At 40.2% G+C, this 13,335-nt stretch overlaps 1 protein-coding gene across 3 annotated transcripts in view; it reads left to right on the forward strand.

Moving 5' to 3' along the window:
• Positions 1-13,335, forward strand: part of GYS2 (glycogen synthase 2) — a 49,991-nt gene continuing 36,656 nt past the window's right edge. For all 3 annotated transcript variants that reach the window (XR_012994474.1, XM_076328768.1, XM_076328769.1), the window contains exons 1-3: positions 1-499; positions 9,949-10,130; positions 12,965-13,156. Coding sequence is in view for 2 of the 3 variants with exons in the window: in XM_076328768.1 (XP_076184883.1) it covers positions 379-499; positions 9,949-10,130; positions 12,965-13,156 (495 nt within the window). In the remaining variant the exon portion in view is untranslated. The remainder of the gene's footprint in view (positions 500-9,948; positions 10,131-12,964; positions 13,157-13,335) is intronic.

Genomic DNA, 13,335 nt, shown 5'->3' on the forward strand with positions numbered 1-13,335 from the left:
TTGAGTTTCAGTTGTCCCTGAGGTGGTAGATACTGAATGCTGGGGCTGAGGAGCTCAAAACCATTTTTTTACCTCCCCCTAAGAGAAGAAAAAGATAGAGCCCTGGCCCCAAAACAGTCAAGACCTTTCTCAGGTCAGTCTTAAATTCTTACCTCTGCCAGCAGCTGCTTCTCAAGCCCTGAGGATTTAACTGAGCCAATTTAATGCTGGTGGTCAGACAGTTTAAACCCATTAGCTCCCAGCTATCTGAATAATTTTCTCCTCGGAGCACAGCACACCGGCAGACTGCTCTAACCAGAACTGTGGAGAACTGCCACATTAACTGGACATTTCCTAACTGTTGTGGCCTGCGTGGTGAGCATTCAAGGGCTGAAGAAAATGCCGCTGGCTAGATCACTGTCCATGACTTCTCTTAATGGGCTTCCTCAGTGGGAGGATGAAGACCTACCAGTGGAGGATTTGTTGCTCTTTGAAGTTTCTTGGGAAGTTACCAACAAAGGTTTGTACAACACTCTTAGGAGTTAGTATCACTGTTTTCACAGGAGTGGAGGGACGTGTGAAGGGCTTGGAGAAGAAAGGCATTAAGAGGAGATTGGGGACAAGTAAGCTGCAGAGCTGTTGTATTGGAAGGAGTGCATGTGGCATCCGTGTGTAATCGTGCATGCTGCGTGTGGGCTGCATCTGCCTGTGCTTGTGTGGGATGAGCGTATAGTCAGGACGTCTGTGTGTCTTTACATGTTTCACCACCAGGGATAGGACATCTAAACAAACACCTAAGTGTTATTCCTGGGTGTGCAGATGTATGGATATATAGATGTTGCTTTGTACATATTTATATTTTACCTTCCATGCAAATTCACTTGGGAATGTAATGCATGAAAATGAGCTGTAAAACAGACATCAGATTCAGAGTAGTTTAGCAGTCTCCCTCAGCCTTCTAGAGCAGCGTGGAGAAGAGGCCAAATTTGAAACAGGTATAAATAAACATAGCTGCATTGAAGCCACTGAACAAAAAACAGATGTCAATGACCAGCAGTCTTTATGCCAGCTGAAGCCCTTTTGGACTGGTCTTTGCAAACACAGGTGGTGCCAGACAGGGATTTCATGCTTTGTGCATGTGTACAGATTGAAAATCTGTTCACTGCACGCAGCTTGTCATGCAACGTGCACACTGCTTGTTGTGCAAAGATCTTTCTGTCTCCATTTCTAATTCACTTATCAAATCATCCCCTTCCAGCTAGGTGTAGTTCACCAAGGGGGAACGGGCTCCATTTTTGCCACAAAAGTGAGTTAGTATGAGTAAATGATTGACCTCATGTGTCTTATTGTCCTGGCAGATAAATAGATTAGTCAGGAGAGGGGGTCTGTAATCTGTTAAGATTTTAACTCTAAAGAGGAAATGTTTGTGAGAGGAACAGACAATGCTAGGGTTTATCTCTATGGTGAAACTGGAATTACTATTCTGTGATAGCTTCTGGTATTTAATCTGCACTGCAGTGCAATTTTACATTGCTCTCTTTAGAGTGGGGAGGAGTATTAATACACAGAGGTAGTACAGAGTAGCTTTTGCATTTCGAATCCCTGTGGGCTTATTTTTCAGTAGCTTCAGTCAAGCTTTTTGAGTGAATTTACTATTGTCAGAACTTGGAGCATGCAGCATTTAGTTTTGCAGTGTGCATGATAAGTAAGGCACTGGCAAGCAGATGGCAGCAGAAATCTAGCAATTTCAGGTGTTCTCGCTAACATTTCTGAACTCTATAGTATATATATTTTCTGAGTCATCTGGACCCATTGGTTATAGATATCACACAATATGTTTAAGAAACAGTAAAACGCAATTAGGTTTATCTGTCTTTCTGTGTATGTACAAAATGCAGTGAATCATTTAATCATCTATATAGCTCTTGTTGACTTCACTGAAGCCAAATCAACTGACACAGCTAAAATTTATTATTCTCACATTTTATGAGAGAATTAATATTTATGAGAGTGAATATTTATTCAGTTAGTTTAAAAATAAGGTGCTGTTAATTACACCACTTACCAAACCCATATATTCAAATGGAGCTGACTGAACTAGTCATGGCAAACAGTTTCTTCGTTAGAACCAGATCTCTGTGCAAAGTTTCCATTAACCAACCTTGACTGGAAACATTTGTGCAAATCCTCTTTAATAAGCCTATTTCAGCTTATTTTTTCTGATAAATTCTTGATACTGAAGGTTTTCTCCTGTATCTTCCAGGCAATTGAATGTCTAAGTCACGTGGTGAGATACTGTCCCCTGGTGACCAAACTTTTATAAACAGTTCTTGGAAAATGTTAGGGCACTGTTTCTTAGGAGAGAGAGTAGCCAACAAAATACAGGGAGAGTCATCACAGAAGATATATAGGCTTAGGAAATAACTTACACTGTATCTTTCCTGCCTCCTTTAGCAGAAGGAAGAACTGTTTATTTGACTAAGTAGGCTGACCCCACATAGATTTAGTACTGCTACATGTTTTAGTGTTTTAGTTTTAATGTTGCTATATATATATTCCTAATATAGAAGGAAAGATAAGCATTAGCTGGGTTTATTGTCCGACAAAATAATTTTGAGAATTTAACGTGAAGGTTTCTTTCTTTCTGGCAATGCAAAGTTGTGTCAGGGTAGTTCAGCATGAAGCTTCCTTGCACTGCCAAAGTGGGGCAAAGCAGCTGTTGCCTAGTTCAAGTCTTTGCATTAACTTTGTGTGCATCACTAGGTGCTCGGCTATGGGTTCATTTCCTCCTTGACCTGTGCCACTTCTTAGTGGTTCCTCCATTTCTCCGTGACAGTGACAATAAGGCTGAATGTCTTCTTCCCTGTGAGGAACATACTACCAGAGCTCACAGATGGCTATCTATTCCCACACCTGTAAACAGTGCACTTTACAGGTGCTGAGCTGTTTTCTGAACCTCTCAAATATATTCTCCTTCAGAGGCTGAGGATGATGAAGGGGTCCTGCAAATTGGAGCACATCTGATTATGTATTATGAGAGGATCTTCATGTGCCAGGCTGCCCATGGGGAGCGAGCATTTACTGGGATTTCCCTGAGCAGAAGATGGTGCTGGTTGGTACTGAGGCATGAGATGCAGCTGTAGGGAAGGACAAGTCAGTTGTATGAATTCAGTGCTCAGAGATCTACAAGTATCCATTATTTCCAGAGTCTCATCACTTCTTTCTCAGCAGCTGGCACCATGGAGGTGTCTGTCTTTTTTTTTTTTTTTTTTTTTTTTTTTTTAATCTAGATCATTTTAACACATGCTGTAACTAGGCAGAGCTTTCTACTTCTCTACTTCTTTTTATATACTCTGTCCTGGCCACTGCCTGTGCTAAGTGGCAATCTCCGACATATATGTTGGAAAGCACCAGCAACTCTTCTTTCTTCTTTTCTCTGTCTGGAGCAAGGAAAGACAAGGTAGCTGAAGGAGAGAATGAGAAATAAAAAAGGCTCATTTGCCAGTGTCACTCTCCCTGCAAAAAGGAACTTGCCACCTAAACCAAGTACAACATTGAAATCATCTTGCATTGAAAGTACCCTGCCAAAGAAATGAGAAAAGTGTAGTTAGTTTTGCAAGATTTTCCTCACTTTATTTGACTCTTCACTGATGGGCAAGACCCATACTGTGAAGTGGATCTACTGTGTTTCTGTGGCAGAAGGGGAAAAAAGCCAGCAGGCAAGGGCCCCAGTGCACTGCAGTGCCACATGATCTGGTGGTAATCTTGGGGAAGCTCGGCATTTTTCACCCTTCCCCTTCTCTCCTGGCCACCGTGCTCCAGTAAAGCCAGGTCTGGTCATATCTCTGTGCACATTGGAAAGGAAGACTAGTTTTCTTTGCCCTATAACATGAAGACCAATAAAAACTTTAAGGACAGGAGCACAAACCAAGTGGCTACAAGCTATGTAGATCTTGTGTCCAAAGCCTCGCAGATGGAAATTGTCAACAGGGAGCAGCCAAAGGACATTGCAGGAGTAATGGCAGCAGTCCTGGACATTTTTCCCACTGAAAACTTAAGTATTTAATCTGGGTATGGGGGAGAAGTCTAATTCTGTAAGTTACAATAACAGTTAGCTGTAGTTTAGTGGGTTTTCTGATACATTAATGAGAAGGGCTGAGAATGTTCAAGATCTGGTCTGTGCTTTATAAAGATGTCTTTAAAATCATTCCAGTAATATTTAGATTAGTATCTCCTGCTGTAATACTAACAGCTTTTAGATAGAAAATAGAAGAATTCTTAAAAATGCTGGGCAAACAGCCAGTTTGTATCATCATTCAGCTGTGAACAGATTAGCTCAAGAGTCACTGGTAGATGAATCCTAAATATTTTTTCCCATCCCTATTGGAATGAAGACTCTGCTAAAAACAAACCTTGTTTCAGTTCTCCCTGGAGCAGAGCTCCATGTACAGTTTCTCTGGTGAAAATCTGGACTCTTGGAAATTAAATCCTGAATCCACCGAAGTCAGTAGGACCAGCATTTCACACCCTCTGCATTAAACGTCCTTCCATGATGAAAGTTCCTTGGGAGAAGGTGACTGATGTAATCTGTGACACACCTGAACTAACACACTTTGGGGAGTGGAGATGTGCCAGCATAAATTTAGCATAAGCACAGCATCAAAGCCCTGTGCATTTCTAGAGTAGGGTGGTATGTCAGCGTCAAATCAATCTCAAATGAAACCTTGTGCATTGGGGGTGATGCACACAGAAATAGCTTCTGTATTGTGGACATCTGTCATAAATTTCAGTGTTTCAGTATTATTTCAGAATATGTTTGGAACACCAGAATTTCACAGAATTTAGAGAACTTCTACCTTCTGATGAGTCCTGGCCACAAATGTAGCCAAAAATACATGAAAAACATCTGCTATCTGAAGATGCTGGGTTTTTTCACCTGACACATTTTACAACCTTACTTCAAAAATGGTCCCCAGATATCTCAAGAGGCAACCAATAAATAAGTAAATAAAATTACAACCAAACATTAGGAAAAAATAAGTTCAAGCCCAATTTTATCACATGTCTATAGATCACAGATACATTCTGAGGGAAGGGGTGAAAGGATAGTTGATGTAACTAGTAATTGCGGCAGTGAAGTCAATTTGAATCCTGAACCTGGGGTCCCACTGCTCTCTTGGATTCCATGGCAGCCACGGTCCTCAGGAAAGCTTTAGTGCTTTCAGAGTGGCCTGGTCAGGCTGTAGCGAAGAAGCTGAAGAGGCCCGGGAGCACCCTGATCCTCTGTCTCTGTGTAGCAAAGGTGTGTGGGGAAGGGCTCCTGCACCGATCAGTGACAGTCTCCACTTACCTATGTCTTGCTTGCACAGCTTCACTTCCTATTGCTCTCCTTCCTTTTTGATTTCTGCTGCTCCTTCCCTCTGTCCTTCTGCAATGTGGGCTGGGTGGGAGAGCAAGTAAAATGAACAGTGGGTATCTGGCAGTTTTGAGAAGTTTTGGCAATTCCATGCTCAAAGGGTCGCATCTCCAGAAGACATTTTTTGTCAGCACAATTCCTGGGTAATCCTGGAAGTTGTGGACCCTTCTTCATCAGGTGACAAAAAGCATTGGCAATGCATCTTTCCATATAACAGCTTGCGGCAGAAAGAGCACATCTACGTATTAGGTCTTGCACAAAGATCTCCAGTTGCATAGTCAGATCTCCACTTCTGCCTTATGTTGTCCTCAGTAGTGATATGATATCGGGAGACTGTTCTTGACTCACAGACTTTTTATTTATTTAGATAGTTCTGATGTCTATCCTGGAGGGCTCTAATTGCTGCTTGGATTTTAAATATACAAAAGAAATAATGCACCAGGACTTGAAATGAGGAAAGAAGATGATGGCTGGAGTGATGCGGATATATCCTTTAGACAAATTCATAGTGGTGGTAATATATATGAAAACATTCAAACTTTTAAAAATAATTCTATTAAATACTTTCTGAGAAAGGATTTTGTTTTCATCTTCTATTTTTTAAAGATGTCACTAAAAAAAAGTCAAACCTCTTAAATGAACAAAATCCTTCTTTCCCAAACATTTTAGTTCCCCTTTCCATGCCAGCTTATTTTTCCCTGGAAAAAGAGGAAGAAAGGAAAGGAAATAAATGGGGAAAAAGACTTGTTGTTGATTTCCTTTTTAACTTGATTTCCTTTATTCTGGTGGAAAAGTTAAAAACACATTTTAAAAAGAAATAATAGAAATATTTTTCTCTCAAGGACATTTTAAAATTATTAAAACTTAAAATATTTGAATAAAGCATTTTGGTGGAGATCAGAACATTAAACTAGCCCTGTATCTACATTTTACTGCTAATTCCCCATGTTTGTGACAATCCAAACCAATTCTCTGGATCTGATCTCTCCTGATTCTGCATCTATTTCTCATTTTGTCTTTTATTGTTTGTTTTAAAATCTATTTCAAAGTACAAAACTTCAGAGGCTGCATACAGAAGCTTGCAACATCATGGGATTTTGGTACATCCCTGTTGTTTGGAAAGGTTTTCTGTTTATAATATGACCTTAAAACATCATGTTAGAGAAGAATAAGGAGGTTTACCAAGTTGTTGGAAGTAATTTGAGAATTCTGTCAGGCTCCAAGTGAATATGTAAACCCTTACTCTGTTCCTCAGTAGGATATGTAATGCATTGCTTACTGGCACAGGTATTTCCAGGGAGTTGAAAGTAACTGAGCAGATATAAGCTCTCTCGTAATGCTATATAATGTGTTCCTTGAATTTGCTATGGAAAAGTGTAATTTCAAAAGTTAATACATTATTCTAGACATCACTCTGTTCTTTTCAAGATGTCTTCTTTAAGTTATGCCCAACACTTTCCACATACATAGTTTCACTTGCACACTTTCACTCCCCTGTCAATTAAAGCTTATGCAAAGACATGCTTTGTGAGTCATATTTCCACAGTAACGGAGAAGACAAAAGCAAGTTTTGGGACCAGGTAACCCAGAGCTTTTATTGCAGCTATCTTCTGAAGAGTTTTCACAGTCCGTAAAACGTACTCTTTTGGTTTTTATCCTAAGTACTTTTCATTGCATTTCCGGCAAATCAGTGCCCTGAAATGTTTTTTACCTTGCTGTGCAACAGATTACGATGGCAGAGCACAGCATACTCTCCACTCTTTCACTCAGAACAGGCCTTCCATACGTCTTTGGCAGGGCACGCTTTAGGACACAGAGTGATCCTAAGCGGAACCTTGTGAAAAGAAACACTCGGCCGTTGGCTATACAAGACAAAGTTCCAGGCTCTATTCAGCTCCTGAGCTGCAGCTTTCTTATTAATCTTAAAATTAATAGCTGTGGAAACTCAGCTAGCTTGCTGGTCCCAATGTTGAACACCTTGCAGTGTGAAAGAGGCTGGTCTCCACTCTTGTGACAGTGGGGAAAGAGCTTTGCACCACTCTAGTCATATACAGCTTTATCATGTTATTTAGTATCTTTCATCTTGCAAGTAAATATTTTCTCTTTTCCTGAGGTCACCAGGCTGCTTTGCACAAAAATCTTTCCTTATTGTAAGCTCAGTATTTCTGCCAGTTAAAACCAACCAGTTTCACGACTAAGATTTCTACCAAGCCCCTATTGATCCATCTTGGATTGCAGTGCCTTATGCTCATATGACGTACTTACCACCCCATAAAAACAGACGTGTCATCGTTACTGCATCACTTCATGGGTTGAACATTCTAACTTGTCCCATATAATTAAAATTATATGTTTATCTGAATGCAAGCTATTCAAGTAGTCTCTCAGCTTGTGAGCAGAGGAACTTTGAGGAATTATGTAGTGTCACTCACCTAAGATTTCTCTAAATCCCTGTCCAGAGCAGCCATGGTAGAATATGGTGACTATAAGTTAGTTTCTTAGCTTTCTGGTCCTAATGAAGTGGAGAAGAACAGTCTTATGCATAGATTTCCTTCTGCAGTTCCATGTCTATGTGATGTGAAACTCTTGAACTGTGACCTTGATTTAGGAACATATACCTGTAAGATTCTTGTCGTCTTAGGTCTTGAATTACTATGTAGGGTAATAATTTATTGTAATAATTCCACTTAGCAAGCTGGGAGATTGGAACTGCATTTGTTTTTCTTTGTAAAATACCTAGAATCCTGAGACATCTTGACATAAAAATAATGGGGCTAGGGAGCCTTCAAGCATTCAAAACAAATGGGATATTTCTAAAGAAAAGTTTTAAGTGCACAATTTCTTTTCTAGGAGCACAATTAAAAACATAGCTCTGTTGTTCAGTTCCTCAGGGCTGCAAGGTACCAGGCTTGGCAGAAGGCTTTCTGCAGTTGTCAGGTGATACAGTTTAATCAATCTGGGAACTAATCTCCCAAAGTGCTGAGCAATTTCAGCTGCTCTACTGTAAATGGTGGTCATTTGCTGCAGATTTTTAAGGCGAATCAGGTAACCTCTGAAAATTCTTGCCATATGCAGTTGGATGCAGTGCATTGGCACCTCTGGATGCCCCGGTACCTTTTAAAAAGTAAGTCTGGAGTACCTGCTATCACTCACTGGCAACTTGCAGTGCTGACTTCTTATGTAATTTTGATGTCACTGCTGAAAGGCGTAGCACAACCCTCTTGCCTGGAGTATTACCAAATGTTTTCGAATTCAGTGGAGGATGAAATTTTTTTAAGTAGGAATGCTAATTCCCTTTCTGTTGCTTCATTTGTTGTTTGCTTGTACCTGTTGAGCTTCATGTGTCTTACGATGCTTTAAAATCACTGGAGCTATGCTAAACTTGTCTCCGATGTACAGCAGCTACCTAGCCTCTGATTTTCTTTTCCCTTGCCTTCCCTTTCACTCGCTGGATTCAAGCATCCGCTGTTGTTCTTCCGAATTTGTAGTGGTGGAATGCCCACTGCCTGGCACCATGGGCCCTGTAGCAAAGGGGGCTTTGCAAGGCTGCCCTGCCAATGCATGAATTATGGGGCTGGCTATGGAAAACTGTGAGGAAGAGCAGCTAAGCGAATCTTGCATATTGTGTGCAAGACTAGATAGATCTGTACTGACTCATCAGGGGATGTTGTTGCATTCTCTTATACGTTTTATATCGTGTTTATTTTTAAAATGGACAATATTTTGGTGGAAGGTGCTGCAGACATTTATATTGGCAGTGTAGGCTACGTTCCTTCCGACTTTAAAAACTCTTTAGAATGGTGATGGAATATGACACCTTTTGCTTTGAGGATATTGGTTTAAATCCATTTTTATAATCAGTAGTCAATGAAATCCATCAGTCCCTCAACTTCTCTCAGTGATTTGTATAAAACAAGCTGGAAGTGCCAGCTCAGTTCTCACCGCATGTATTTCCACATCACAAAAGATGTTTGAAAATTATAACGGCTGCAATAAAAAAGCAGAATGCTGTACTTGGGATGCAGTAGAATCAAGATTAGGCATGGAGAATGCGAGCATGAGCCCCAGGATTTGAATCCCACAATCTGAATGTAAAGATTTCAAGATCCAAAAAGGGGGGAATAACATAAGAATAAAATAATATATTGGTTGAACATTTGTGGTGTGACTTCAAACACCTAAAAGAAATTTTAAAAAAATCACAGACTAGATAAAAGTAAAAGTTAAGGATAGAAAGCATCCATTTGAGATTAGAGGAGAAATTCAGGGAAGCCATATGCAGTCACCCAGGAGTAAGTAAAGCGTAAAACTGTCATTTAAGAATTGCACACAGTCTGCTATCAGTGCATCCTCCTAAATTGAACTGTGACGCTCTGATTCCATTTAAGAGACTGAACTTCTATATATTTGGTAGGGTCTGGGTTTCACGTAAAATCTGAATATGTGAAGTGATTTAACTAGAGGAGTATCTGATCCACTGGTTGGAGCTTATTCCAGAGCTTTGTGGCCTGTGCCCCTTTCTACTTTTTGTTTTTTGTGATCTTCTTTTGCAGTGGGAGGCATTTACACTGTGATCCAGTCAAAAGCCAAAATTACAGCAGATGAATGGGGTGAAAACTATTTTCTGGTTGGTCCCTATTTTGAGCACAATGTGAAGACTCAGGTGGAAGCATGTGAGCCTCCAAACCCCGCAGTTAAGAAGGCAATGGACACCATGAAAAGCCAAGGGTGTCAGGTAAATCAGATGTGCTACTGCTTCCCAGGGCAACAAAGCTGACTCTGAGGAGATTACAGTTTTGGTTAATGCTCTTGCCGTTCCACTTGACACAGCAGTCCTGGTCAATGTCACAATGGGAGAGGCTCAGAATCCACTGTTAGAACAGCAGAGACAATTCATTAAAGGTTATTTTTGAGGAAGAACCAGTTTATCCAATTACAGGTTTTAACAGTCATTTATCTGCAAGTCTACTTAATTGGATTAATGACTTATTTATCCAGTCTCTAAATACAGTGAGATTTTAGTATATATAATATGACCTTACTTTGACTGAACTCTTACGTTACGTTTGGCGTTGTTGTGCTGGAGAGAGGAAAGCATTCCACTAGCTCACAATTTTTCTTATGTAGCATTATGTTGAATTGAAAGCCAGAAAGGGACAAACCACAGGTGGACTTAAGAAAAGCACCCGACTGACAAAGAATCTGCTTCCTCAGATCAGTGCAACTAACTGTCTGTTCCCTAGGAAGAGAGGTTAAACCACAAGAAGTGAGTTCATCTGTGTTTCCTACACAATTTTTAACCAGTGTTTTCTGTGTGATCTCAGTCAAACCTCATAGCCTCTCCGTGACTCGGTTTCTCCAACAGTGAATTAGGAATAAACTTCTTCCTATAAAGGTGATCTGCTGAAAGGAATAGAATCTACCGTGCTGATGGGCAAGCTACTAAGCTGCAAGCAGCTGCAGCCTTGAGGACAACTGATTACCTGAAAATGGGTGGAAGATAACACATGCTAAATCTGACCTCCTTTCTTGAAAGTCCTCATCAGAGATCTAGAACTTGCCTTCACTCTGTTTCAGCATTGAGTCCGTCAGAGATGCTAGTTGGCAGGAGGAAAAATTATCTGCTTATAATGTGTGCCAAACAGATGTCATAAGCATTGAGAGGCAGCAGCAAGGAAGCATTCTTACAAGGTTCTGTTGCTGAGGGGCATGACGCACTTTAATGTAGAAATTCATAAACTTCTTGGACTGCCACCAGCTGTGGCACTGGTGATGTGTTACCTCCCTTTGTAACAGCAGTTCTGCTGTTCTTAGGATCTAATGCCCTATTACATATTATGTAGAAGCGTATTGTTGGACGTATATGTGCTATAGCTTTGGAAAGTGTCTGTTGGGGACACTAACACTGTGTGATGCTTGCATTGTTCAGGCTGAGGTTCAAACTAAAAGGTCTAATCTAACTGGCATTTCTTATTACTAATGAAATTTTCATAAATGATTGATCAAGTTTTCCATGTTGCCTCTGTTGCTTACAAAGAGATGTCTGTGCAAGCTGTGTAACACTCCTTTGTTTGGAAAACAGCTAAAGACTCATGAGGCAGATTAATTGCAATGCTATATATACGTTTCATGCTGTTCAGCAATACATTCAGTTTAATCAGCCAACTCTGCCAACCTAACATGTGCATTGTGGTGCTGGAGTATTCATATATAGCAGCAAATCTGTCCCAGGTACGTCAAGTATAGCTTTGATCTCTAATAATGACGTTCTAGTTTCCAGGAGCTGCACTTATCCTATTAACATTTATGTCTGGATTTTGCTTATGCATCACAATGGATCCCTTTAAACCAGGGGACCTAGGAACGCTTCCAGACTTCTCGGGTCAAGTGTGTTCCATGCCATATTTAGATGAATAAGTCTGGGTTCACACAAACTCCCTGCTCTTTAACCTCATTTTCCTGAATAAGAAACCTGATGGCCTGAAATAAGTACATAAGGAGCTGACCCTCCTTCACACACCTGTCTCTGTTACAATCTGTATTTTTTGTGCAAACAGGTCTAAGAGCTTTCATCTCATTGTTTTCAAGACTTGACCTCTATTCAGCCCGTTCTAGCATCAGGGCTGGGTTCAACCCCTGAGGTCCCAGGGGTTGGTGAATGAAAGGAGGTTGAACAGTGGCATAAAAGATTCTTCCGCATGGGGTATAAACTGCACTAGCCTCCCTAGAACTAACCTCGTTCTTCCTGGTTAATATATCTCTGTTGCTATAGCCATTTTGATGGTAGAATTAATGTGAAATAATTTGACTGTGCAGACTGGTACGATCTGTAGTGTGGGCCCAGCTGTGTTGTGTTGCCTTATGACAGTTCAGCCTACTCTTCTGGTTGGGCAGGTAGGTTGTATCAGTGGAGTTCTAAATACTCTTAGAGGTATTTAACTATACTGATGCAGATAAAGCAGGAAAGCTGTATTTTTAGGCTGATGTGGTTTTAGGTATTATTACACCTTCTGATTGATCCTTCCACTCTGCCAAAGGGCATTAACTGCGCTGCTTGGGCAGAATGAGGAAATGTCATGGTAGATACAGGTCCCAAGCACCTGTCCTACAAAATCTATCACCAGTAATCTAGTATAAATGGCAAAAGATTGGTGACAAATCTGACTGAAAGCAAATAATAATTTTGAAAGAACAAAAACGGCATAGATACTTCAATAAGAATGTAAGACGTCATTATTCAATCAAGTATAGTCTTCCTAAGCTTTTTTTCATGAAAAAAAAGTTAACATTGCAATGAAAATCTAAATTGAAAGTCTTAAAATGTCCCTAAAGACGGTAGTTTGCTCCTGCTCCTCTTTGCTCCTAAAGATTGTAGATTTACTCCTGCCTGTGGTCCAGTATTAGTCTATGTATTTTGCAAGGAAAACCACAAATCCTGGGTATGTAGGACTATGATCATGTATTCCTTATGTAAAATATTTAAGATTTGATAGATGAAAATAGTTATGCTAACTGGACTTTACATTCACTTTAACATTTTCTGCTTATATCCTTGCCTCTTTCCCATAGGTCTTTTTTGGAAGATGGCTGATAGAGGGCAGCCCATATGTCTTACTGTTCGATATAGGATCAGCAGCCTGGAATCTGGACAGATGGAAAGGCGAATTTTGGGACGCCAGCAACATAGGGATCCCTTTTCATGACCGAGAAGCCAACGATGCTGTGATTTTTGGATCATTAACAGCCTGTTTTTTAAAAGAGGTACAATTTTTAAATCTAGAGATTTTCAAACCTCAGCCTTGTCAGCAGGGCAAAAAGCTTTGGGTTGTGGTTCCTATTCTCCAGTTTGAAAATTATGATTTTAAGGAAGTTGATACCTGATGTAGATCAAATTTGTATTTAAAACTTAAATCTTAAATGGTCATTTAACTATTTTTCCG

This window comes from Aptenodytes patagonicus, chromosome 1 (genome assembly GCF_965638725.1).
Source record: "Aptenodytes patagonicus chromosome 1, bAptPat1.pri.cur, whole genome shotgun sequence".
In the NCBI taxonomy this organism is placed as follows: Eukaryota; Metazoa; Chordata; class Aves; order Sphenisciformes; family Spheniscidae; genus Aptenodytes; species Aptenodytes patagonicus.